The sequence below is a fragment of the Hyaena hyaena genome, unplaced genomic scaffold, assembly GCF_003009895.1.
Source record: "Hyaena hyaena isolate Hyena2069 unplaced genomic scaffold, ASM300989v1 scaffold_20, whole genome shotgun sequence".
Taxonomy (NCBI): Eukaryota; Metazoa; Chordata; class Mammalia; order Carnivora; family Hyaenidae; genus Hyaena; species Hyaena hyaena.
The window spans coordinates 3,737,945-3,765,344 of NW_024080652.1; the positions used below are offsets into that span (position 1 = coordinate 3,737,945).

The 27,400-nt window shown below is 53.1% G+C and overlaps 1 protein-coding gene across 1 annotated transcript in view; it reads right to left on the reverse strand.

The window, feature by feature from the left end:
* The window catches only part of RADIL (Rap associating with DIL domain), a 132,529-nt gene that overhangs the window by 93,687 nt on the left and 11,442 nt on the right, over positions 1 to 27,400 (reverse strand). Inside the window, exons 2-5 of the mRNA XM_039226156.1 lie at positions 13,450 to 13,531; positions 11,719 to 11,879; positions 7,189 to 7,263; positions 331 to 432 (exon numbers count right to left, since the gene is read on the reverse strand). Of these exons, the coding sequence (XP_039082087.1) occupies positions 331 to 432; positions 7,189 to 7,263; positions 11,719 to 11,879; positions 13,450 to 13,531 (420 nt within the window). The remainder of the gene's footprint in view (positions 1 to 330; positions 433 to 7,188; positions 7,264 to 11,718; positions 11,880 to 13,449; positions 13,532 to 27,400) is intronic.

A 27,400-nucleotide genomic window follows, 5' to 3' on the forward strand; every position in this document is an offset into this window, starting at 1 on the left:
GACTACCATGTCATCTGAGCACCTTCTCCCGCTGCGCCCAAGCAGCCGCCCTCCATCCACCCGCGTGGCCGCACTGACTGACACCTGTGTGCCGCCCCTGGAGGCTCCAGGAAGTCAGCTGTCCCCTCTTGCTGTTTCTTTCCTCACTCCGCAACAGGCAGAAGTAAAGGGAGTCCCCTCACCTGCTAACCCACTTGAGGGAAGGTGGCTACGCCAGACAGAGCTGTGCCCTCATGCTGCGGAGTCATCTCAGGGTCTCAACTCCCCGGAGCACAGAGGAGGCCCCGCCCACCTTGGGTTCCCACCCCCCACCCCCCAGCCCTGGCTTACCGCTCATGGAAGAAGAAGACATAGACGGTGCCCACAGAGGCCATGATCCAGACCAGCCAACGCATGTGCGAGGCCCAGGGGCCCAGCTCCCGAAGATTCAGCCTGGGAGAGAGCCAAGGGCACAGCCTGAGCGGGGGACCCGGGCCCCCCACGGGAAGACTGACCCCAGAGAAACCCTGTGCCCTAAGGCTCCACAGGTGGGCCACGGGCTCTGATGGAAAAACCCAAGAAACGCTGTTTTGTACATGCACAAGGCACAGAAGAGGACATTCATCACAGTACGGACCACACAGGAAGGGCAAGGAAGCACCCAAATGTCAACCGGGAGGGAAGGTCAACTTCCTGCCTCTGGGCTCTAACCTATGCCCTTCTGCCTGCTCCGAGATAACGAGATAAGGGAGCCTGATGGGGTCTATTCTTCCTTGGCCTCAGACATGATGTTGAGCTTTCTCAGGGGAGTGCAGTGAAAATGACGCTTTGCAGGAAAGCAGAAAGTCCCTTCCTTCCTGATCCCTTCGGTTCCTCGCCCCCCACCTCCAGAAGGTTTTCTCTTCTGCTTGGCCAGGCGGGTTCCCCAGGGCGAGGTGCCTGCAGGCGCGGCTTTCTCCAGCACTTGACCTCCTCCAGTTCTCCAGGTGTCGAGCTGGGTGCCGGCGGTCCAGCTGCAGGCCCGGGCCCCAGGCCAGGGAGCTGCTCCTGCACCCTCTCTTCAGCCCCACACACCTGCACACACGGTCCCCTCCCCCCACAGGGCCTCCCGTCCAGCAAGCTGTCTGACCTTCACCCTGCACGGCTGTCTGCACGACTGAACTGCCCCGAAAAGGTTCCTGCTCTAGGTGCCTGCAGGGCCCCTTGAGCTGCTGGTTCCGGGAGCACCCAGCAACCAGCAGCTTCGGTGGCGCGGAGTGAGTGCTGAAGCTCGGTGCCTCTTGGAGCCGGCCTCCCCCGGGACCCCAGAATGCCGACTGCCAGCAAGTCGCGCCCATGGGCTCCTCAGGAGCTTCTCTGCCATCCCACGCGCAAAGACCAGACCCTTTCGGATGAGGTGGGAGGCGCGCCCAGGACGGAGGAGGGGCTTACATCTCAGAGGCATACGCCAGGGGAACAGGGCTGTATTCTTTGCTCATGTGAAGAGGGACGTGTAAACGCAGAGACACCGGAATGAGTCCCTCGTCGAGGGGTAGCAGGAGCTCCATCATTAACTCCACCTCCAGTTAATGATGGTGGTGGGTTGGGGGAGGGTGTCCTTTCCCTTTTTTCTGGAGTGAATTTCCTGAGTGCGAGCACCTTATATAAAACCTCTGCCCTCCCTGTCCCCACAAACAGGCAACTGGCTCAGAGTCTCTTCACCATTATAACGACGTTAAGTTGGGTGTCCATCGACTGACAAGTGGATAAAGAAGAGGTGGTGCATATATACACAGGAATATTACTAGGTGATCAAAAAGAATGAAATCTTGGGGCGCCTGGGTGGCTTAGTCGGTTAAGCGTCCGACTTTCACTTAGGTCATGATCTCGCGGTTCGTGGGTTCGAGCCCCGCGTCGGGCTCTGTGCTGACTGCCAGCTCAGAGCCTGGAGCCTGTTTCAGAGTCTGTCACTCCCTCTCTCTCTGACCCTCCCCTGCTCATACTGTCTCTCTCTCTCTCCTAGAAATAAAAAAAAAAAAAAAGAATGAAATCTTACCATTTGCAACAACGCGGATGGAACTAGAATGTGTGGATTATGTTAAGGGAAATAGAGAAAGACAAGTATCATATGATTTCACTCATATGTGGAATTTAAGAAACAAAACAGAAGAGCACAGGGGAAGGGAAGTAAAAATAAGATAAAAACAGGGAGGGGGACAAACCACAAGAGAATCTTAAATACAGAGAACAAACTGAGGGGTGCTGGAGGGGAAGTGGGTAGGCAAGGGATATCAAGGAGGGCACTTGCAGGAATGAGCGCTGGGGTGTTACATGTAAGTAATACATCACTAAATTCGACTCCTGAAATCATTATTACACTATGTTAACTAACTTGGATTTAAGTGTAAAAAAAAAAAAAAGTTAAGTTGGGACACGTGGGTGGCTCAGTTGGTTAAGCATCTGACTCTTGGTTTCAGTTCAGATCACGATCTCAGGGTCGTGAGATCGAGCCCCAAACTGGGCTCTGCCCTGGGCATGGAGCCCGCTTAAGATTTTCTCTCTCTCTCTCTCTCTCTCTCTCTCTCTTTCTACCACTTACGCTGTCTCAAATAAACATTAAAAAAATAAGAAGTTATCCTAGAAAGCTTAAAGGTAAAAATAATTAATTTGACTCATTACCCAGAAGAGCCATCAGTGAAGATCTTTCTAGATATGTATCCAAACAGACACAACATAGGCCAAAGGGTAGGAGAGTGAGTAGAAACAGGATGAAGGTCAAGGGCAGAGGAAGGGATAGTGAGAGAATGGGCTAGTATGGAGGTCAAGGGCGGGGGGAGGGGAGGGAGTGTGCATCAAACCACATACGTCATTTTTTCACCAAAATATCATACTGAATTTCAACCTGACTTTACCAGAAGAAAATGAGCCCTGACCCCCCAAATGTGCTGAACTTCAAATAAATATTTCTACTATTCTCTATTATGCCAGAGCCCTTCAACCATCTTTTACACCCTTCAATTAAGTAAAGACTGTATGCAGGTGTCTTACATGTGGGCCTACAAGCAATCTATCAAAAACAAACATAAAAAGTGGGGTTTTCTGATGGAGACAAGGATGGGGAGAACCCACAGTCATTCCCACCCCCACCCCACGTGCTCCTCCGGGAGCCTCCAGGAGGAGGCAGAAAACAGAAAACAGCCTGAAAACCGGGGCAATTCCAAGAAAAGTACCCACCAAAGGACCCTACACCACTTTGTCCCCCGTCCCCTTCCCCTCGTTCACAGTGCTAAACCACAGTTGTGGCTCATCCCCTGGGTCAGTACCGGGACAGTCAGCGTCTGTGTCCCTGTGAGACCCTGAGTCCCACGCGGAGAAGCGGCCAGTACCTTGGCTTACCGTCTTGTCCTCAGATGCCGGCACAGGACAGGGACAGAGCCTGTGCTCAGTCAGCCGCCCCCAGGGATAAAGAATAGAAACCCAGGGATTAAATCAGCAGAGGGGAGGACAGTCCGAGGACTGTTCTAGAAATCCACGTCACAGACAGTTACCGCAGCTGAGCACCAAACTTCACTTGACTCTACTCGGCCACATCCAAAAGGAAACCTGACATTACCTGGTTCCCGGCAGCTGCAGGTGGGGCCCCAGACACACCTGGGGCTCCCTCCCCCGCTCCTGGTGTCCCTCTCCTGCTCCCGCCGCCTCCCACCTCCCCACTCTGGTTGCCGCCCCTCCCCCAGGACCTGTGCTTATTCTAGGAGCCTCCATCCATACGCCTGTGCACCTGAGCATCTGACGGTCTGACACATACGCGTTTTGGGGAAAGAAGCAGGTCCCCTCCTCTCCCGAAGCCCAGCTGGGCGTGGGGCACCATCTGCCCGCGTCCCCAGGCAGACAGCAGCAGGGCTGGTTCCCGGTGGCATTGGGGGGGCGGGGGAAGACCAGCCCAGGAAACCCTGACACTTGCCGCCCCCACCCACCTTCTGGGAGTCCATCTACTCCCTGCCTTGCGAGTGTCTTTTCAATCTGTCCGTCCTCTCCGCTTGACCCATGGCCACGCCTGGGGTCCAGGACACCACCACTTCTCTCCTAGGTCTCTGGGCCAACCTCCCCCGCACCTCCATGCTCCCAAAACAGAGGCCCTTCGGTCCAAAAGAGAAAACCAGGTTGATTCCTGCTTCAAACCCCCATGGCCCCTAAGCACAGACCAAACAGCCTCCCAGCTATGCTCCGTTTGCCTCCACAGCTGTATGAGAGCAGCCAGGAAACCACGGTCCCGTAATCTCCCCAAAATCTAGGTGCCGTACAAAGCCCACACAGTGGCATGGACACCTGAGGCGCGGTGCCCAGACCCCTGTCCGGCAGGGACAACGGATAGATTCCATGGCAGCGATGACTCTGTGGGTCTCACCAGACACGTGCTCAGTGGAAGCAGCAGGATCTTCAAGGACGGGGACTCCACCAACATGAAATGGGCAATCAGGTAAAACTATCATATGGTGAGAAGTATCAGGGCTGTGGTAACCTTGAGAGGGGCGAGGGGGCCGGAAGTGTGCTTCTTCATCTGGGTGCGGCCGCCGTGTGTGAAAAACGGCTGACGGGGGACATGTATGTGCATATTATCTGGGTACCACATGCCTCCGTGAAACATGCTTACAAAAGCAATAGCCTTTGTATATACACACAAAACCCATTCATTAGTACATATAATGAAAGAGAATGCCCCACTTATGATGACCAAACATAGAAATTTCCTAGGCGGGGGGCACTTGAGGGGCTCAGTAGGTTACGCATCTGACATCGGCTCAGGTCATGATCTTACAGTTCATGGGTTCAAGCCACGCTTGGAGCTCTGTGCTGACAGCTCAGAGCCTTGAGTCTGCCTTGGATTCTGTGTCTCCCTTCTCTACCCCTCCTTTCCCTCTGTCTCTCTCTCTCCAAAATAAATAAATAAATATTTTAAAAAGGAAGAAAGAAATTTCCTAGGCGAAAACAGAATGAACCTTCCCGTGGCTCCCCACTCCTCAGAAGCCCACATGCATGTTCTCAGATCGGCACACCTCCTCCAGCCAGCCCTCCCTAGGCCCCCACACCACAGCAGCACCTCCTCTGAGCTCTCATGGCTGCAGGCACACAGGGCTGTCTCCTCACACCATCACCCCATCACCGTGCAGTCACAGATGCCCCCCCCCACCGGTCAGACCCTCGGGGTCCCAACACCCAGCGTCACCCAGCCACACAGTACACACTGAGCCACTCGGGCGCCCCGGGGTTGGCCTGAAGTTTAGTTTAGTGTTCCTTTATTTCAGAACTTTCTGGATTTATCACTAAATCAAGTTGGAAAGCCCCAGGTCACTCGCTGGGGGAGTTTAAACAACCCCATACAACGTGTGGTGATCTGGCAGTAGTTAACCCAGTTACGAAGGTCCATTCCCTGCTGCCCAAGAGTCCAAGTCTCAAATTTATCCAACAAAGATCAGGCTTGACCACACAAAGCTGCTGTGTCTGTAGGTCAGAAAAGGCCGCCTCTTAGCAAATTATATGATTGGAGCCAACCTATGCACGCGTGTGTGGTAAATGATATACAAACAATGAGGTTTACTGAGGTTCTATCTCTCCTAGCAAAGGATGCTGGGAAGTGTGCTGCTGTATTAAAAAAAAAAAAAAAAAAAGACCAAGAAGGGGCGCCTAGGGGGCTCAGTCAGTTAAGCGTCTGCCTTCGGCTCAGGTGATGATCTCGTGGTTTGTGAGTTCAAGCCCCAAGTCAGGCTCTGTGCTGTCAGCCTGCTTCTGGTTCTGTCTCCCTCTCTCTCTCCCCCTCCCTCACTCACGCTCTGTCTCCCTCTCTCTCAAGAATAAATAAACATTTTTAAAAACTTTAAAAAAGAGAGAGAAAAAAGAAGAGATTGGAGAGGGGCGCCTGGGTGGCTTAGTCGGTTAAGCGTCCGACTTTTGCTTAGGTCATGATCTCGCGGTTTGTGGGTTCGAGCCCCACGTCAGGCTCTGTGCTGACTGCCAGCTCAGAGCTTGGAGCCTGTTTCAGAGTCTGCATCTCCCTCTCTCTCTGACCCTCCCCTGCTCACACTGTCTCTCTCTCTCCTAGAAATAAATAAAAAAATTTTAAAAATTTAAAAAAAGAAGAGATTGGAGAAATCTTGGGGCGCCTGGGTGGCATAATCAGTTAAGTGGCCAACTCTTGATTTCAGCTCAGGTTGATCTTGTGGTTCATGCGTTCAAGCCCCGCTTGGTGCTCTGTGCTCATAGCGTGGAGCCTGCTTTGGGTCCTCTGCCTCCCTCTTTCTGGCTCTCTCCCCCTCACATGCTCTCTCTCTCTCAAAAATAAATCAGCAAAGGGGCGCCTGGGTGGCTTAGTCGGTTAAGCGTCTGACTTTCGCTTAGGTCATGATCTCGCGGATCGTGGGTTCGAGCCCCGCGTCGAGCTCTGTGCTGACTGCCAGCTCAGAGCCTGGAGCCTATTTCAGAGTCTGTGTCTCCCTCTCTCTCTGACCCTCCCCTGCTTGTTCTGTCTCTCTCTCTCTCCTAGAAATAAATAAAAATATTTTTTAAAAAAAATAAATAAATAAATCAGCAAAGGGGCACCTGGGTGGCTCAGTCAGTTGGGCGTCCGACTTCAGCTCAGGTCATGATCTCACGGTTTGTGGGGTTAGAGCCATGCATCGGGCTCTGTGCTGACAGCTAGCTTAGAGCTTGGATCCTGTTTCAGATTCTGTGTCTCCCTCTCTCTCTGACCCTCCCCTGCTCACGCTGTCTCTCCCTCTCTCTCTCTCAGAAATAAACAAAAAACGTTAAAAAAAATTTTTTTAAATAATAAATCAGCATTAAAAAAAAGACTGTACTTGAATGTACTCATGTACAAAGGTGTCGCCACCAACATCACTGAGAACAAAAGCAAACTGCAGCCTGTATGTATCCTTCCTTTTGTATTAAAAGCTGGAGGAAAATGTAAGTATAAACCTGTAAGTTTACAGCACCACTGCACACGCATGTATGTGCACACGCATATACTCTTCTTGCACAAAATAACTCTGGAAAGATACACAGGAAACTGGTAAAACGTAGTTGCTTCTAGAAGGAACACGGGTAGAGGGGATCTTTTTACCCACGCTTTTTTGTGCTGAGCCAACGTGTTACCCAGCCAAATACAAAAAGAAACTCAAAGAAAAGAGAAGAGAAGAAGCCAGCCCTTCCCGGGAAGGGCACAGAAGTACTCACCAGGGCGCATAGGAGGCCGCTATGAAGAAGTAGATGACCATTCGGTCGAACATGTGCAGGCAATGTTCCACCACCCTGGGGCAGAGAAGGGCTCGGGTCAGGGCCCCAGAGCCACACCCTGCAGCCAACATGCTTTCCCGCAGATGGGGAGGAGCCTAGGCTCGGGGCGGACCCGCCTCTACCCAGCCACGACCCACAGGCTTCAGGGTCCCCATTTGTGAGTGACAGGAGCAGTGACTTTCAAACCAGGCTCCCTATCACCTTGGGGTTGGTGACCCCCCGCAGGAATCCGGGAGGACCCCCTGCTCCCTGAAAGGTAAAGGCTGGACACCTTCGCCGGCACTTTAATCAGGGCAACTCTGCATTTTGGCTTTTATTTTTTTTAAGTTTACTTATTTATTTTGAGAGAGAAACACACACACACATATGCATGCTCACATGAGAGAGAGAGAGTGAGCAGGGGACAGGCAGAGGGAGAGGGAGAGAGAGAATCCCAGGCAGGCTCCCTGCTTGTCAGCACAGAGCCAGATGAGGGGCTTGAACTCATGAACCATGAGATCATAACTTGAGCCCAAATCAAGAGTCAGACACTTAACTAACTGAGGTACTCAGGTGCCTTGCATTATGGCTTTCCACACTGGGCTTTTCAAAAGATTTCAAACGGGGTCGCCTGGGGGACTCAGTCGGTTAAGCATCCGACTTTGGCTCAGGTCATGTTCTCATGGTTCGTGGGTTCAAGCCCCGTGTCAGGCTCTGTGATGATGGCTCAGAGCCTGGAGCCTGCTTCAGATTCTGTGTCTCCCTCTCTCTCTGCCGCTCCCTGCCTCAAGCTCTGTCTCTGACTCAAAAATAAATAAACATTAAAAAAAAAAAAAAGATTTCAAATGATGAACAAATTTGGTGGTTAAAATGAAGTGCACCACCAACAAAACTATGAGCCTCCCCCCGCCCAACCTCAAAGACCCTCTGGGTCCTGGCATTCTGGTTCAGATCCAGGCTCTGGAGCCAGAAGGCCTGGGTTGGAGTCCCAACCTTACCACTTACGGACTCTATGACCTGGACCTAGTTCCTCACCATCTCTCAGCCTCTGCTCTCTCATCTATCAAGCAAGGGAAATATCCGCAGCCCATCACGGGCTGGCCGTGAGAGTTAAGGGGGTTGCTACTTTGCACAGTGCGTAAGAAGAATGTGACAAACATTAGCTGTTTTTGCTGTGACCTCATGTTGGAGAGCAAACGGGAGCCCTCGACACGCTTGCCCAGTGTGGTAGCCATCCTCCAAGATGGTGCCCACAGAGCCCCACCTTCTGGTTCCCCCCATGGGCAGCCCCCTCCTACAATGAATAACCCAAACACATGTAACAAACAGGGGCTGAGGAAATGACCACGTGGAATTTGTGAGCCTAGATCCTAAAAGATAGTAAGTCCTCTGGACCCCTAACTTTGGGAGAACTGGGTCACACATCCGTGGAGAGGTCCATGTGGGAAGGACTGAGCACTCCGTAAACAGCCAGCAGCAATGTGATGGAGCCACCTTGCCACGGCTTCTCCAGCCCCGGTCAAGCCTTCAGATGGCAGCAGCCTGAGGCCCCGCACCCTGACTCCCCCAGAGACTGCGAACCACAGCCACGGTGTTAAGCTCCTGAAATTCTGACTCTCGGAAGCTTTGAGCCATAATCACAGTTTCCAGTTATTTAAAACCTCTGTGATTTAGAGTCATGCATTACAGAGCAACAGGTAACTAATACAAGGGGTGATTCTGTCCAGCAAACTTGAACCCTCAAGAAACCTGACCAGTGACTGTGCATATCTGCCTGGAAATAAAAGTAGTAACAACAGCTAGCAGGTAGAGGGCACGCACCACAAGCAGAGCCTGGTCTAAGCAATTTCCAACCATTAACTCTTCAATCCCACCTCGAAGACAGGTACCACTACGTTCATCCACTACATGACCAATGGGGACAGCCACGGGCAACAGTCATACCACTGGTTACATGGGCAGTAACCTCAACGGCTGGTGTCTTTTTTTTTTAAACTTTGAAAGGGAGAGTGCAAGCGAGGGAGGGGGTGAGGGGGAGCGGAGAATCCCAAGCAGGCTCTGCACCATCAGCACCGAGCCTGACGCAGGGCTCGAACTCATGAATCGTGAGATCATGACCTGAGCTGAAACCAAGAGTCAGACGCTTTACTGACTGAGCCACTCAAGTGCCCCAACAACTGTGTCTTAATAAGAAAAAGGGAACAGAGGGACACACAGGGAGGAAGGGCATGGGAAGACACAGGCAGACGGAGGACACAGCCACGTGCCAAGAACACTGGAAGAGGCCAGGAAGGATCCTCCCCTGGAGGCTCTGGAGGGAGCACGGCCCCACTGACACCTTGATCTTGGGCTTCTGGCCTCCTAAACTATGAGGGAATAAATTCTGTTGTTCCCAGCCCCCCGGTTGGTGGTAGTTTGTTACAGCAGCCACGGGAAGCTCACACAATGTGGCAGGATAAGACCCACAGAGACGGCAAGCATGGGCAACAGGAAGTGGGGATAGGCGGACTCACGGGACTCCTAGGGGCCAGGGGGCAGTGAACCTTGTGACGAGGGGTCACCACAGCCACCGCAACTGGCCAGCATATCCCTTAACTTGGCCGGTTTCAGCTTTGGCTCAGACATGACCAGCTATGTGGTCACCTTCCAAATTTCAGTGTCCTGATGCACAGACAGGGATTCCACGTTCACAACATGGACAGGCCCTGGGATGTCACGCTTAGTAAAAGACGCCAGTCACAGGAGGTGGAACGAAGAGTCCAATGACGGATGAACGGAAGCACAAAATGTGGTACGTACATAAAGTGGAATGTATAAAGAAACACCTTATAAAGAAAGTTCTGAAGGGGCGCCTGGGTGGCTCAGTCGGTTAAGCACCTGACTTCGACTCAAGTCATGATCTCGAGGTTCATGAGTTGAAGCCCCGCGTCGGGATCTGTGCTGACAGCTCAGAGCCTGGAGCTGCTTCGGATTCTGTGTCTCCCTCTCTTTCTGCCCCTCCCCTGCTCATGCTCTGTCTCTCTGTCTCTCTTAAAAATAAATACACATTAAAAACAAATTTTTAAAAAAGGAACTTGTGAGATGCACTACAATGTGGTTTGAACACATTACGCCAAAGGAAATAAGCCAATCACAAGAGGACAAATTGTACGGTTGCCTTACATGAGGTCCCCAGAGGAGTCAGATCCACAGAGACAGAGAGGAGGATGGGTGGGTGAACCCACCCCTGGAGGAGGGGTGAGGAGTGCATGTTTAAAGGGGACAGAGCATCAGTTCAGGAAGATGAAGAAAGTTCTGGAGGTGATGGTGGTATTTGCACAACCATGTGACTGTGTTTAATGCCCCTGAGAGGGACACCTAAGACTGGTTAAGGCAATTGATTTATGTTATGTGTATTCACCACAGTGTTTTTAAAAATTAAAAACAGGGGCACCTGGTGGCTCAGTTGGCTAAGTGTCCGACTTTGGCTCAGGTCATGATCTCACAGTTCGTGGGTTGGAGCCCCGCATCGGGCTCTGTGCTGACAGCTAGCTCAGAGCCTGGAGCCTGCTTCAGGTTCTGTGTCTCCCTCTCTCTGACCCTCCCTGCTCACACTGTCTCTCTCTCTCTCTCAGAAACAAATAAAACATTAAAAAATTGTTTTAATTAAAAACAAAGCAAAAATATAAAAACGGGAGACTGAGGTGCCTGGGTGACTCAGTAAAATTAAGCGTTTGACTTCAGCTCAAGTCATGATCTTGCAGTTCATGAAATCACTCCCTGAATCGGGCTCTCTGCTGCCAGCACAGAACCCACTTTGGATCCTCTGTCCCCCTCGCTCTCTGCCCCTCCTCCACATGTTCTGTCTCTGTCTCTCTCTCTCTCAAAAACAAACATTAAAAAAAAAAAGAGGGGTGCCTGGATGGCTCAGTCGATTGAGCAACCAACTCCTGATTTCAGCTCTGGTCATGATCTCATGGTTCAGGGGATGGAGCCCTGCTCTGCTGGCATGGAGCTTGCTTAAGCTTCTCTCTCTGTCCCTCTCCCTGCTCACACCCTCTCTCTCTCTCTCAAATTAAAAAGAAAGGAAGGAAGGAAGGGAGGGAGGGAGGAAGGAAGGGAGGAAGGAAGGAAGGGAGGAAGGAAAGAAGGAAGGAAGGAAGGACTAATAAATAAGTATAACCAAAACCCAAGACTGCCTACAGCACAGAACTATTGAAGAGATCGGGGTGATGTTGGTACAGGACCTGGAACCCGGCGAGGTGGCCAACAGGGGACAGTCATTCTGAGAGTTTGAGGATCTCTCGTTGTAGCACTGGGAGCCAGAGGCTTGCTCTCCGGGATCCCCAGAGGTGAGCAAACGAGGCTCACGTGGGTGAGGTGGTCTGCCCAGGTGGGATCTGACCCCGGCCAGCAGAGGGTCACCAGGCCCCTTCTGGCTCAACCGGGCCCACCCCCTGCCCCAGCCACCCTGCCCAGCACCCGCCCCTCCCGTGGGCTAGGCAGACGCACCTGAGGTGTCTCTTCTTCCAGGAGATCGTGTGGAACACGGTGGACACCACAAACAGCCCACAAAGGCCAAGGCCGTAGATCCAAGCTGAGATGGTCTCCCAGTCGTCGTCCGACAGGAAGTAGAGGTTGGAGCTGCCCAGGATGCTGGGGATGATCCAAAGCTGGAAGCAGAGTGGACAGAGGCATGGCGGTGCCCTCCTTCCGTGTGGGGTCTGGGGACACGGAGTCCCTGAGCCCCCTTGGGCACCCCACCCATCCTGTTCCCCAGACCCACACCACCCATCAAACCCTCCCCCCAGTGGAGGTCAAGTCCCAGACCCCCAATGCCCATCAGACTCTCCCCCAATGGAGGTCAAGTCTCAGACCCCCAATGCCCATCAGACCCTCCCTTCCCCCATGGTCTTCAAGTCTGAGACCCACACCATCCAATATGGGCACCAGTGACCACTGAGCACTTGAACGGTGGCTGCAGCAGTGAGGTAGTGATTTTTTAATTCTATTTCATGGTCATTGATCTCAGTTTCTTTCAGCAGCACCCACCCCCCCTCCGGAGCTAGCAGCCTCCACATGGGGCAGCGTAGCCTAGGGAAGGTCGTGGTGAACAGGAAGGGCCCACCTCCAGGTGCCCAGCTGGTCACCGCCCCAAATCCCAAAGGGCATCCACTGACAGCCCAGCCTCGCGGCCCTGGGTGCCTCACGGCCCTGGGCGCCCCACAGCCACTTCACGCCTGCACAGTCGCACACACGTTGCACACACGTAGTCAGCGCCTTCTGAAGGAAACGTCCCTCCCCGCCAGGTCCCCCTAGAAAACCCCTCCCTCCTCACGCCTTGGTTTATCCATCACTTCCCCAGAGAAGTCTAGAACTCTCCAACGCACTGGGGGCAGGGAGGCCCAGAACATGTACCCAATTCTGTGTGTGGGGAGCACTGTTTCAAAAGAAAGGGTCTCTGGCAGCACCAGCCAACAGAACGATAACTCCAGGCCCAGAGGTCACGTTAGATGTTCTGGCCAGCCACATTTTTAAAAGGAAAGAGGCGCAATTAACATTAATACTTTATCAGTTCAGCCCAATAGATCCAAAATACCGTGTAATTAACACACACGTTTTAAGGAGATCGTTTACATCCTGTCTTTCCTGCTAGGTCTTCCCAAGCCGGTGTGTATGTCACATGCACAGCACATCTCCAGTCAGACGAGCTGCGTGTCAAGTGCATAAGAGCCACACGGTGCAAGTGGCTTCCAAGCTAGATAGTGGAGGTCTAGGTCTTTCGTTAGTCTCAAAGGGACCCGCCGCCCAGAGGATTTCTGAGGCGAGGCTGAGGTGCAGTTGGTAAATATGCAGGCAGAGGGAACATCAGGTGCAAAGGCACCTTCTCTCCAGGAAACAGCGCATTCAGGTGCTGGAGCCTGGGGGGAAGAGTGTGACCGTGGGAGGTGGGCCGCCACAGGAGCTAAGACCTGCCTGGGAGCTCGCTATGGAGGCCAGATGCTGTGCCAGGTTCTAGGGAGCCACGGAAGGTTCGAAGAGCAAAAGGGGAGGCATGCTCAGCACCACAGTCCAATTTACCCAAATAGCCTTCCCTCGAGATCCCACTCACTCTTCCAAGGGCCACAGAGGACTCGATGTCAGTGAACGGAGATGCTGAATTTTGCCAACGAAGAGGCTGCCTCCCCCCTGCACCTGAAAGTGTCCCCCTCTCAGCTCTCAGCCCCCCAAAAGCTAACTCACAGCATGGGTGGCACAGTTGGCTGCATGCTCGTACTCGGTGGGCTGGTACCTCTTGTGGGCGGGGACTCGGTGGTTCATGAACCTGGAACGAGAGACGTCATTCCTGGACGCTGGGCCAGGAAGCCGGGAGCAGCTGTGGTGGCAGGATTCCCAGGGGGCCTTAAAGTCTCTCTTAGTGGGAAAAAGATCCCTCCCCTCCGCATCCCTCCTCTGCCTCTCCCTCCCCCTTTCCGACCCCCCTCCTCCACCCCACCTCCCTCCTCCTCCCCCCCTTTTCCTTCCCATCTCCCTCCTCCCTCTCCTCCTCCCTTCCTCTCCCTCCCCCTTCCCCCATCCCCCACCCTTCCTGGACTCTTCCCCCTCTTTTTCATCCCCCTTTCCCATCCCCCTCCTTCCCTCCCCCTCCCTTCCTCTCCCTGCCCTCCTCCTTTCTATTACACTCTGTTTGGACTAGCCAATATTTTGTGCCTAATCCCCAACATGATATTTGTTACAAAACTGCTAAATACAGCACTCTCTCCATCCCATTTCTCATTTTCCTCATTGACTTACAGCACAGCTCCCAGCGGGCACAACCACCTGAACCACCACCCGGGGGAGCCCGAGCTCATTCCCCGCCCCCCAGAACGTGCCCTTCTGCCCCCTCCCACTGACTCTCTTCCCTCAAGGAACCCGCCCTCTGACACTGTCATCATAGATTCATTTGGCCTATTCTTGAACTTCCCATCAAGGGGATCACACAGCACAGACCCTTCTTTGTCTAGCTTCTTGGGCCGGACGTGACTTCCGCTGGACTCATTCAGGTCGTTGGACGCAGGCATGGGCTGTGTTCGTGAGCATACAGAATTCCAAACACAGTTTAGGTATCCAATCTACTGGACATGGACTTTCCAGTCTGGGGCCACCGTGGGGAGTTCTGCCCCATGAGCATCTGTGTGCACATCCTTGGTGATCATCTGCGCTCATTTCTGCCAGACACGGATCCATACGCAGAATTGTCAGTTGACTTTGTCATAACCAACATACGCTCCTGGTGTTCCCGAGTTCTCGGGGAGACTCCTCAGCCCCTCCAGACTCTCCTTGGTTCCGCAGTGGAGCTCAGAGAGCACAGAAGGAGCTATCGCCCTGCCCGGCCCATTTCACGGAGGGAAAGCCACTGTGACAGTGTAGGAAATGACACCCTCAGGGAGTCGGGCACTCAGCGTGGGTCTGGCTGGCGTGACTGCACACAGGAGTATTCAACTCAGGCTGGGAAGGTAGGCCTGGCAGGACAGGGAGGGGACAGCTGAGAGCTGGGGGGTGAGGTCGCAGCATCTGGTCGGCAAGCTGGGGCGGCTTGGCAGGGGTCATCGCCTCAGCCCACGCGGGCTCAGGGTCAGGACAACAGGTAGTTCACCTGTTCATCTCAGACTCGTATACCGAGCCTCTGCATGCCGCTGTCAGGCTAGCACAGCTCACCAAGAATTTGCCGAGCACTTTTTATATGCCGGTACCACAGCAGTATGGATCACAGAGCATTTATTGAGTGCCTTCTATGTGCTGGATTCGTGCCAGTGAGGTTCACTGGGCACTTACGGAGCACATTCCGTATGCTAGATCCATGCTAAGTATACTTCACTGAGGATAGTTGGGCACCTCTGCCGCCATGCAGATCACAGAGCATTTATTAAGTACCTTCTGTATGCCGGCTCTACACTCAGAACAAAGGGACAGAGGGTTGAGATGAGCTCCTCAAGGAGCTCACGGTCCAGAAGGCATCAGATCCAAGCAGAAACCCTAATACCACGTGATCAGTGCTTCTCGTCCTCAGAAACACTGGGGAGCACCTACTATGTGCTGGCTGGGGTTAGAGGAGGGGCACAGCATAGTGTGAGGCTGTGGAGAGGGAAGAGGCCAGGACACAGGCTGAGCACGACGCCTGAATGCCTGGCACAGCGCCTGGCTCCACAGCAGGCACCACAAACCGATGTTGAGGATAAAGGAAGAGGAGTTCCCCAGGAAAACAGAAAGGCAGGAGGGGAAAGGGTGCTCGGGCCCAGGGACCAGCAGACGGACTCAGGCAAGGCACCTGGGGAGCAAGTAGCCCAGTGTGTGCAGGGCGGGTATGAAAGCTGGAGGGCTCGAGGTATCTCCCAGGCCTGACATTGCCATCCACCCTGATGTGCCCGGGGTCTGGTTTTCCTGTGCTGGCCCCTCAGCACCTGGCCAAGTCTAGGGGTCCACGGCTGCTCCCCCACCCACCTGCTCTGACAGCTGCTCTCTGCCTCCATCATCTGGCAGTCACTCCACTTGTGACAAGGCCAGGGTCACAATGAGCCCATTGCATAGATGAGAAAACTAAGACCCAGGCAGCAAGTCCCAGGGCCGGGCATCTGAGCAGGGCTCAGTTCTCCAGGGGGCCAACCCCACAGTCTGACCCCATCCAGGGGCAGACTCAACCCCGGAGCTGAGTCTCTGGGCTTAGGGTCACAGAGAAAAGGGAGGACTCACTCCTGGAGCTGGGGACCCCAAAGAAGCACAGCCTCCCCAGGAGGCCAAAACAACCAGCCCATCAGCTCACCTTCTCCAGGAAGCCGGTTTCGGTGGCCAGGAGTGCCTTAAGAAGGGACGCTTATAGAACAACCAAAGCAGTGTTACAGACTGAACTGTGTCTTCCCCAAAGTCCTACGTTGATGTTCCTAACCCTGGGCACCCCGGAGAGCAGCCACACTTGGAAACAGAGCCGTTGGAGATGTTAGCAGTTAAGATGATGTCCCTCTGGAGGAGGGCGAGCCCCCAGTCTGCCACGACTGGGGCTCCCCGGGAAGAGGAGAGACACAGAGGGGACGCCCACGTGAGAGTGGAGGCAGAGCCTGCAGGGATGTGTCCACCTGCCAAGGGACACCGAGGGCTGCTCCTCCTTCGGAGCCTCCAGAAGGAATCCACCCTCCCGCCACCCTGACTTTGGACTTGCGGCTTCCAGAGCTGGGAGCCCAGATTTCCGTACTTTTAAAGCCAAAGAGTGTGTGGTCGTTTGCTACAATAGCCCTAGAGACACAAACAGAGGGATGCAGGGTGTTAATTTTGATAGATTCTGCCCAAAAGTCTGCCCATCGGGCTGTGCCAACAGGGCAAGAGGGAGGGCGGAGGTCACCTGGGCAGGGACACAGCTGACACCTTCCTCCAAGGTGGGAAACCAAGTCTGGGGCTGAGGGAGCTCCCGTCCACCTGTCGCCAGGCACGGCCTGGCAGCCCCCTCTTCTGTCACCTTAACAAACACCAATAAGCTACCCACAGTGCCAACCTCACGGGTCCGAGGGCGCCGTCATGTTGCCACAGTGACCCGCAATGGGCAATTCCTTAATTGTTTCTGGTTCCACAAAACCCTCCTTGTCTCTGCCTTGTGCTGCAGCCACTGAATGGGGAGAAAGGCGGATGGAGAAAAGGGCCAGCCAACCAGGCCCCGGGGCCGGGGGCAAACACCCAAGAAAGAGTTCCCACAACCCTCCAGAAGCAAGAACTTTTGTTTACCTCCTTGTGGCCTAATTTCTTTCTTGCCCTTTTATTTTTTTTTTTTTTTTTTTACTCCTCTGTTTTATGAGTTTGGGCAACTGTAGTGTAACCACCACCACAATCAAGATAAAGAACAGCTCCTTAATCCCTTCTTTTTTTTTTTTTTTTTTTTTATTTCTAGGAGAGAGAGAGAGAGAGACAGCGTGAGCAAGGGAGGGTCAGAGAGAGAGGCAGCACAGACTGAAACAGGCTCCAGGCTCCGAGCTGGCAGTCAGCACAGAGCCCGACGCGGGGCTCGAACCCACGAACCGCAAGATCATGACCTAAGCGAAAGTCGGACGCTTAACTGACTAAGCCACGCAGGCGCCCCTCCTTCATCCCTTCTAAAATGCTCACACGCCGCTGGCACCCCACTCCTGTTCTCGGCCCCATTATACCCCATCTCCCTCTGCTCTCTGCCCCGACGGCTTTGCCCTTCCAGACTGTCATATAAATGGAGCAACATGGTTGGGCCGCAGCGTGTTGGTGGGGTTTTTTTTTAACACCTAAAAAGACTTTATTTTAGGGGCACCTGGGTGGTTCAGTCGGTTAAGCGTCCGACTTCGGCTCAGGTCAGGATCTCACGATTCGTGGGCTCAAGCCCCACATCAGGCTCTGTGCTGACTGCCAGCTCAGAGCCTGGAGCTGTTTCAGAGTCTGTGACTCCCTCTCTCTCTGACCCTCCCCTGCTCACGCTGTCTCTCTCTCTCCTAGAAAAAAAAATAAAAAAATTAAAAAAAAAAAAAAAAAAAAAAAAAAAAAAAAAAAAAAAAAAGACTTTATTTTAATTTTTTTAATGTTTGGTGATTTTTGGTAGAGAATCAGAGTGTGAGTGGGGGCGGGGCAGGGAGAGAGGGAGACACAGAATCCAAAGCAGGCTCCAAGCCCTGAGCTGCCAGCACAGAGCCCGATGCAGGGCTCAAACTCACAAACCGTGAGATCCTGACCTGAACCGAAGTCGGACGCTCCACCGACTGAACCACCCAGGCACCCCATGAGGAATTTATTTCAGAAAGTCCAAGTGCATTCCCAGATGGAAAGAAACTGTTCTGAATGGCAAGTAGAGATTTACTTATTTTCTATTTGAAATGTGTCTAAGACAAACTCATTTTATACAAGAAGAAAACAGGCCCTCCCAGATCGTGTGTTATCATTCTGGGCAAGTTAGTCTCAGCTCTCCCATCCTTTTTTTTCTTTTTTCTTCTGTACAGCCCTCTCACTGCTGAGCGCTATGCCATGGTGTGGACATACAATGGCTTGTTTATCCATTCCCCAGAAGATGGATAAGGGAGTCATTTTTAACAGAGGAAACACACATAAAATACAGAATGTTCTAGAACAGAGCTGACAGTCAGATAGCAGCCTTCAAGACTGGGGGAAGTTTCTCTTACAAGAGTTGATATCTCCAGCGGGCATCAGTAGTTAAACTAAAGGAGGCAAATGGGCCTTCCTTCCTCCCCTCTGGAGAACAGAATCTCCATTCTGCGGCCAGCCCTACTGCTTAGATGACCATGTGGGCATGGCAATTGCGGTCTGGGGAGGCCAACTCCTCATGGAAACCTCCCAGAGTCAGAGCTGGCAGGGAGGCAAGGGCACGGGCTGAATTCCCATCCTGAACAGGACGGAGCGGGGCCTTGGAGCTGGGCACAGATGGGTGGGAAATCTCTGCACAGTTGCTGAGGTGCTCTGCACATCAATCACCTATTGGCTCCAGGCTGCAGCTTCCTTGCTGTGAAAGGAGAAACTATTACCTAGCCTACAGCTACCATGAGATAATATGGCTCAAGAGCCCACGTGGGAGTGCCTGGCATATACTGGTACTCACGGAATGAGCATTCCTTTTGCCTCTTCCTGGAAAGTCCCCAGAGAGTCCAGGGAACCATTTTCTTATTGGCAGTTGACCCATCCAGATACCTCACATTAAAGCCCACTACATCCTTGCAAAGTAGATAGGATTATTCCAATTCGGAGATGAAGCGGTAAGAGGTTAGGCCAGTGGTTCTCTGCCAACAAAAACAGCCAGCCCCCGACCCTCCACAGCTTCTTTCTCCCCTAGTTCACCTCTCCGCGCCACGCTCCTGCCGGGTTCTGTGGCTCCAGTTACGCAGATTGTTGTGTCAGTCCTCAGATCAATTTTCTAGGTGTGCAGAATGGTTTGGTGCTGATCTAGCTACATTTCAGGGAAGAAAGAAGCAGAGAATTTCCATGCTGCTCCACCATCTTGGTCTCCATTGTTTTTAAATCTAGGGCAGTGGTTGTCAATCTTGGCTGCACCCGGACGGGTAGATCCTTCCATGTGATAGGATATTACTCAGCTATAAAAAGGAATAACATTCTGATACCTGCTACACATACAGACCTCAACCACATGATACTGAGTGAAAGAAGCCAGATACAAACAAAATCAACTATTATAGGGACACCTGGGGGCTCAGTCAGTTGAGTGTCAGACCTCAGCTCAGGTCATGATCTCACAGTTTGTGGGTTTGAGCCCCATGTTGGGCTCTGTGCTCACAGCTCAGAGCTTGCTTGGAATGCCCTCTCTCTTTCTCTCCCAAAATCAATAAACTAAAAAAAAATTATTTTTAATTCTTTTAAGGGCCTTGAGGGAAGATAAAGATGGACCCCAGCATTGTACCAAGTGCTGGATTTCTGGGTGAGATAAGGGTGTCCCAGTTGTGGAGAAGAACATCCTTCCTTAGGAGATACAAGCTGATCTGCTTGAAGATGAAGTGTCTGACGTCTGCAGTGCATCCTCAAAAGGTTCAGAGCAAAGAATAAGTGATAAAGCCAACACTGCAAAAGGCTAATATCCGGTGACTCTAAGCGAATGGCACTCAGGCAAGTTCATGGAATGTTTCTTGCAACTTTTTGCTACAAGTTTGGAATTTTCCACAATAAAAGGTTGGGAGGAAATCCTCTTGAGGTCATTATGCCAATACTTTTATGGTGTAAAGATTTAAACAAGGAAGACCAGTCCTCTGCCAGGGCGTGATCTCACACCCACGACGGTCGTACGATGGAGATAGCAGAGGGAATTTCTGGAGACCGAAGTGCATCAGGAGGAGTGGGAAGGAGGGGGGTGTTCAGAGGCAGGGAGGAGCCCATTGGGAGCTGAGCCAGGGGCAGGGGTCATGAGGCAATCCCAGCCGCAGGATCCTAGTGTTCCAGCATTCTCTGTGTCGCAGGAGAACCGCGGCATCATTTCCTCCTCATTCCCCAGGAACCCTGACCCTTCACTCAGCACATGGCTGCCCAGAGCAAAGGAGCTCACCGCAGGATGACACATGGACTTGGGCTGTCTTCCCACATCACCCAACTATCCCAGGGCCAGAAGAGCTGCCTTGGCACCTGCAAAATGTTGCCCTTATGCCCACAGCTCCCCAAAGACATGATGGATGTACCTTGGTATTACAGATCCCAAATTTAACATTCTTTCCCCAAATCCAGCCATTTTTAACTGATCATGAAAAGCAGAAAATAATGTGACTTTATTAAATCCTTTCATTGGCTCTCCCACTGTCCACAGAACCACAGCTGTCCTTTCCAGTACATTACCAACTAACTGAGTGTGGAACTAGCTGGATGGGTAGGTGGGTAGGTAAGCAGACCAAAGAGAAGACAAATGGCTTGATAGACAAATAACTAGTTAAGTACATATTTGTCTGGAAGGATGGATGCATGGATGGATGAATGGATAAACAGGGAGTTTGGAGGATGGATGTTGGGTGGACAATGGATAGATGGATAGATGGAGGGATGGAGGGACAGATGGACGGGAAGTTTGGAGGATGGATGGATGGATGGATGGATGGATGGATGGATGGACGGACGAAGAGGTAGGTGGGTGAATATGTGAGTAGGAGAGATAGGCACATAGCTTGATAAAAAATAAATAGATAGGTGGATAAACAGATGTCCGAATGGATGGAAGGATGGATGGCAGAAAACTTACTTTCCTTTCCTCCTCCCAAGACAAACACCAGAACACTTTCAAGTGCTCCTTGGTGGCCTGTCTAATACAGCACTGGCATCCCGGGAGGGGCCTCTCCCAGTCCTTTATTAAAGTGGCAAATGCTCGGGTTTCTAGGGTTTGGACCGGCGGTGGGGCACAGTGCAGAGGGCAGCCTTCGGACGCAGCACGGACTGGACTAGGCGAACACTCCGAACGCAGGAGCTGTTACAACCCCGTGATTCCAGTAACAGTTCTCCAAGCAACTGGGAGAGAGTCCCGCTGTCAGAGCCCTGTCCTGCCCCCTCGATCCTACATGCAGTCACGGGGCCGTCCGTGGAGCCGGTCACCTGTGAGGCACCCGCCTGCCGCAGGGCCACTCAGACACTCAGCCCACAGCTCCCAGCACACAAGGGAGCGTGTGCCACACCGTACGGTGCTGTTCACCCACTGCTCTTCTCCGCTGGGGTGGAGCCAGGCCTGGGGATTTCCTCCTCGCCTCCCTACGCCTCTGCTTGGGTTTACACCCTCCTCCAATCACCTACTGCGTACGCAACAGAGTTTATAATTAAGACTGGGAGCTCAGGGCTCAGATGATCCAGATTCAGTCCTAGCCCCACTCCCCTCTAGTCACGAGTCCATGTGCAAGCTGCTAAAGCTCTCCGGGCCTCAGTTTTCTCATCTGAGCAATGGGGTTAACCCCAGCACCCCCCTCAGAAGATTATAAAAGGGTGAAATGGGCTAATCTGCACACAGCACTCAGCATCTGCAGGCGCGTGACTGACGTTAATGATTCTGTTACTATGAATCCTCACTGCCAATGAGGCAGGCCCTATGACTGCCCCCATTTCTTAGCTGGGGAAACTGAGGCCCAGAAAAAATCAAATCCCCAAACGTCTAAGGCATGACAGCTAGACACAGACAGGGCCAGGATTCCAGCCCAGAACTGTCCGCGCTCTGGGAAGGTAACGATGCCTGCCTCACGGAGGACAACACGTGCCGCGTGAGCTCCCTGCACACAGTAGGCACTCAGTACGAGCTGATCCCTGTCTGCCTCCCATAGCACCTCCAGAGCACGTGCTATAACGTGAAGTGAGGTGAAAAGGCTTCCCTCTCAGACATAGGCCTCCCCGATCCACACCCATAAGGGCGGCCATTCCCCCAAAACCAGAAGACAAGCACCGGTGAGGACGTGGAGAAGCAGGTGGGAAAGTAAACGCGCAGCCGCCACTGGACACAAGACAGAGGCTCCCCCCAGAATCACACGAAAAACCACCGTACGATCCAGGAACCCCACTTCTGGGAGAACTGAAAGAGGGGACTCGTAGAGATACTTGCCCCCCCACCCCCACAGCAGGGTGATTCACAGGGGCCCCGGGTGGACGCGAAGTGCCCATCACAGCTGGATGGATAACAAAGTGTGGTCCATCCACACAACAGGAGGATATTATTCAGCTTTAAAAAGGAAGGGAACCTGCACCTGCTATAACGTGATTAGCTTTGGGGACGTTACACTCAATGGAACAAACCAGGTACAAAAGGGCAGATCATATAGGATTCCACGTATAGGATGGAGACGCACAGAGTCACCAACTCCATGGAGACAGAAAGAAGGTGCTGGTATCAGGGGCAGCGGGAGGGGACGGTGTGTAACGGGGATAGAGTCTCAGTTTGAGAAGACGGAAGGGTTCTGGAGACGACCATGGTGATGGCAATGTGAATATGCTGAACGCTGCTGAAGCACACACTTGAAAATGGTTAAAACTGGGCGCCTGGGGGACTCAGTCGGTTAAACGTCCAAGTCTAGGTTTTGGCTCAGGTCATGATCTCATGGATTCGTGGGTTCGAGCCCCGTGTCTGGCTCTGCGCTGGCAGCGCGAAGTCTGCTTGGGATTCCCTTTCTGCCTCTTTCTCTGCCTCTCCCCTGCTCATGCTGTCTCTGCCTCTCAAAGTAAATAAATAAGCTTAAAAAAATAAAAATTTAATCTGTCAACATTTAGAAGCAAAACGAAATATAGATGAGATTAAGTGGTGCCCATAAATTAAAAATAAGTAAATAAAAGAATCACCCAATGCTTTCACTTCCCTCCTCTTCTCTGAACCTTGCTGCGAGTAAGCAGGGCCGAGATTATGACTGTCATTTTATACAGGATTCACAGAAGTTAAGCCACAAGCTAGAAGCAACACAGCTGAGATGTGACCCCAGACCTTCTGACTCCTGGCTTATTCTTTCCACTGCACTCACTTCCCCTTTCAGTCCTGTCCGTGGTTCTGCCATCAGTCTTTTACACTGTAGTATAATGTATCTGGGCATCCTCTCCAGGATGGAGAATCTAGAGGCAAAGAAGGGAAGGGATAGAGCCTCCTGCAGCTCCTGAAATCACTGCCTCCTTGGCCAGTGGTCAGAGCAGCCCTGGCCACAAGTGGCCCATGATCCCCAGTCCCCCCAAACCCCGGCTTAGTCAGAACCTCCCATTTCAGAAACCCTACACCGAGACTCTCAGATCTCACGGGTCAGGGAAAGACTCTGGCAGACCCACAGCACAAGAGCCCGGGCCAAGCCGAGAACAAAGAGAAGAGCCTGGGGGTGCCTGGGTGGCTCGGTCAGTTGAGCGTCCAATTCTTTATTTCAGCTCAGGTCATGACCCCAGGGTCGTGGGATGAAGCCCGCATCCATGGGGGTGGATGGGCTCCATGCCATTTGTGGAGCCTGCTTAAGATTCTCTATCCCCCTCTGCCCTTCTCCCCTGCTTATGCTCTCTCTGTCTCTCTCTAAAGTTAAAAAAAAAAAAAAGGAAGAAAAGCCTGTGTTCCAGGGGGACCTGCTTCTTTTGTTTCCTCTCCTTGACTCAAACCCTGCAATTTCTCCTTACCCCAAGAAAGCCCTCCTCATGGTCCATAGTCATCATGGCTGTAGGCCTTCCACACATCTTTTCTTCTGCTTCAAAGTCTTTCCCTCTTCTCCAGCTGGAGAACTCCTATTCAGCCTTCAAAGCCCAGGTGAAAAGGCCCCACTGAAAAGCTCTGCTTGATCCTCACACTCCCATCCAGGCTGCATAGCAAAGAGCCTTCTCTCACCTCTAGGCCACTGCACAAGCTGTCGCTTATGTGGACCTCCTTCTGTCTTTCTCTTCCTGGAGCACTCCCAGGCAGAGAGAGTTTGGACTCCCACAACTGCCTGTGAAGCCCCTCTCCCGGTGCCCGCAACACGTGTTTGGGTGTTTCTGGGTCGGTCTTGGCCCCTGGACTGCACGCTCGCCCCACTTCATCTGTGTCTTCTTGGTACCAGTGCAGAGCCAGGCGCGCGACAGGTAATGCCTGGCAAATAACCAAATAACCCCTCATCCCACTCTGTTTATGAAGCCATTCAGACTTGAGATAATGAGTTCAGAACAGTCCCAGACTTTTAAAATCTCACAAAACCTCTGGAGTAGACCGACTCCTGAGACATGGGTCAATCCAGCCAGGATAAGGGGCGTGGCCAAGGTCACACGAGGGGCAGGGCCAGTGAGCTGACCTGGAAAAGCAGGAGGTACGACGGGGGGCACCAGAGGAGACACTGGGGATAAGTTGTTTTCTTTATATTTTCTTTATATTTCTTTATATTTCCTTATATTTCTGCAGCATTCCACTGGGTCTGACGGTCATTTGCCTCTCTAACCAACATCCATTTTTTGTACCAACACTTGACACCAGGCATTCTCAGACCCACCCCATTGGAGGGGTTGGGGGAGGGAGGGGGCTGGTCCCAACAGGAGCACTGGTAACCACCCAAGCGCCCATCCAGGGCGAAAGAGCCGCACCACAGGACCCCACACTGGCTGGACACGGGCACACAAACCAGGATGTACCTCAGACACGGCGACGGATGACGGGACGGCGACGGATGACGGGACCCACTCTCTGGTTCTATTCGTATCAACTTCAAGAATCGGCAAAGGAGCCTTTGATGATAAAATCCAGGACGGGGTGCTTGGGACTGGGGGACAGTGCCTGGAAGGGGCATTTAGGAAGTTTCTAGCAACTGGCAATGTGTAGCATCTTGATTGGGGTGCTGGTTCCCCAGTTTTCAAGCTGAAATCGAAAGGCAGGCCCTCCTGTATGTTGTCCTGGAGTCAAAGGTTAACAGAGCAGCCAGGCTTCTCCAGGCGAGGTCTGGGTGGGGTCTGCAAAGGTGCACTTTGGGGGCCCCTGGCCGGCTCAGTTCATGGAGCATGCAACTCTCCAGCTCAGGGTTGTGGGTTCAAGCCCCATGATGGGTGCAGAGAGTACTTAAAAATAAAATCTTTAAGGAGCGCCCGGATGGCTCGGTCGGTTAAGCATCCAACTTTGGCTCAGGTCATGATCTCGAGGTCTATGAGTTCGAGCCCCGCATTGGGCTCTGTGCTGACAGCTCAGAGCCAGGAGTCTCCTTCGGATTCTGTCTCTCCCTCTCTCTGGCTTTCCCCAACTCATGCTCTGTATCTCTCTCTCTCAAAAATAAACACAAATAAATACATAAATAAATAAACGGTAAAATCTTTTTAAAAATTTTTAAAGGCATGCTTTCTACACCACACCCACCCCGGGCTCTCGACAGGCAGCAGGTGCAACATGTCCGCCCCAGGCAGGGTCTAAAGGGGCTGACCTGCCGGGTCCCCACCACCTCGACACCTAACATCCCAGCTACTCACCTCCCCTCCCACCCCACCTCACCCCATTTCATGCTGGAGGGGCCAGGCCCAGCCTTCGACCTTCTGTGGTTCCTCCCTCCTCCGAGCCTGGGCCCGGGGTGGTAGTGCCCAGAGAGAAGTACTCCTCTTCCAAATAAGCCCAGACCCAAGAGAAGTATAGAGGCCACCACTCCCCAGCTGGGCCGTGCCTGGCAGTGGTGGCACTGGGTCCAGGCTAAAGACTAAAGAGGACAGAGGACTAAAGAGACTTGTCCAGGCTTCCACACAAAGGGGGTCTGTCTGTCTGTCCCACAGAGGCAAGGACAGCCCAAGGCCCAGCTGGCCCTGGGCCCTGAGAGCCTCCCCCTTCTCCAGCTTGGCCCCAGAGATACTTCTTTGTGTCCATTCACGAATCCGGGCTCCTCCTGGGAGCAGACAGCATCTTGGCTCAGGCTTTGGGAAACAGTTTCTGGGCTGGTGCTACTCCAAAATGGTCTCGAGATCAGAATCCTGGGAGGGGAGAGGGCCAGGAACTGGAAGGGGAAACTGAGGAAGGAGTGGGAAGGGCTGAGATTGGACCCCATGCCAGGTCTGAGGAAGTCTGGAGGGAAGACAGGCCACAGCCTTGCTCCACATGACATTCCATGTGGACAGTGCCCCCTGGAGGTGTGCATCTGTTGGCACTGGCTGGGCAGACCTGGGCAGACCCCAGCCGCCAGTCCCGCACCCTCCCTGTGGCTCCCTGGGGAACCTCCTCCCCTCTGAGATAATGAGAATCCCCATCGCTAAAGCAGGTCCACCCCTGTTCCTGCCTCACAGAAGCTGCTGGAAGACCACAGATGAGAGATCTTCTGAACCAGAAATCGTGGCACCTCAGCAACCCTTGTGACCAGAGGCTGATGCAAGCCCACCCCCCGCCCAAGTGTCTGCGAGTCCATGCCGGTGGCAACAGCCTCGGCCAGTGACACAGTGAGCTGATGAATACACCAGCTCCACACTGTCCCCAAGCAGAACGGGCTGGCCTCTTTTTTTTTTTTTAAGTTTATTTATTCTTGAGAGAGAGCAAGAGAACTGGTGGGGAAGGGGCAGAGAGAGAGGGGAACGGAGGATCTGAAGTGGGCTCTGAGCTGTCAGCACAGAGCCCGACGCAGGGCCTGAACTCATGAACCGTGAGATCATGACCTAGCCGACGTCGGACCCTCAACCGACTGAGCCCCCCAGGCGCCCCCCACTTGCCTCTCATCACACCCTTTGGGGGCTGCGAGTCCTTCCCCGGGCTCATTCTCCACCGCTGGCCTTTGGGTCCTTGTCTCAGGGTCTGCTTCTGGGGGAACCCGAACTACGGAGGGTTATCTGTGACGGCCAGATCTGTGACAGCGAGCTGGCCTCTGAAGGCAGCAGCCACAAGGCCCCCGGGGAGGAAGTGTTTGTGAATGCCTCCATCCCGTCTGGGGACGGCGCTGCTATCAAAGGCTTCACAGTTTGCAAGGCTCACTCACACCCCCTGGCTCCTCACGGTGGTAGCTCACTGAGCCCAGGACCCACCTCTGCTCTGTTCACCGAAGCTTTCCGGGTACAGCCCTGAAATGAACCTGAAGTCACTCCTCAGCTCCCCTCCATGGCCCTCAGAAGCCTGCAGGGTGGGCTTACTGGCCCATTTTTCAGATGGGGAGACGAGGCTCCTAAAGGTGGCCAGCAGGGTACAGCCAGACCCTGACTCAGGGGTGCTGGGGTGCAGGGCCTCCTCGGGGACCCCCGCTCTCGGGATCAGCCACTAAAATGCACGGTCCGCAGCCTCCCACGGACAAGAGCACCC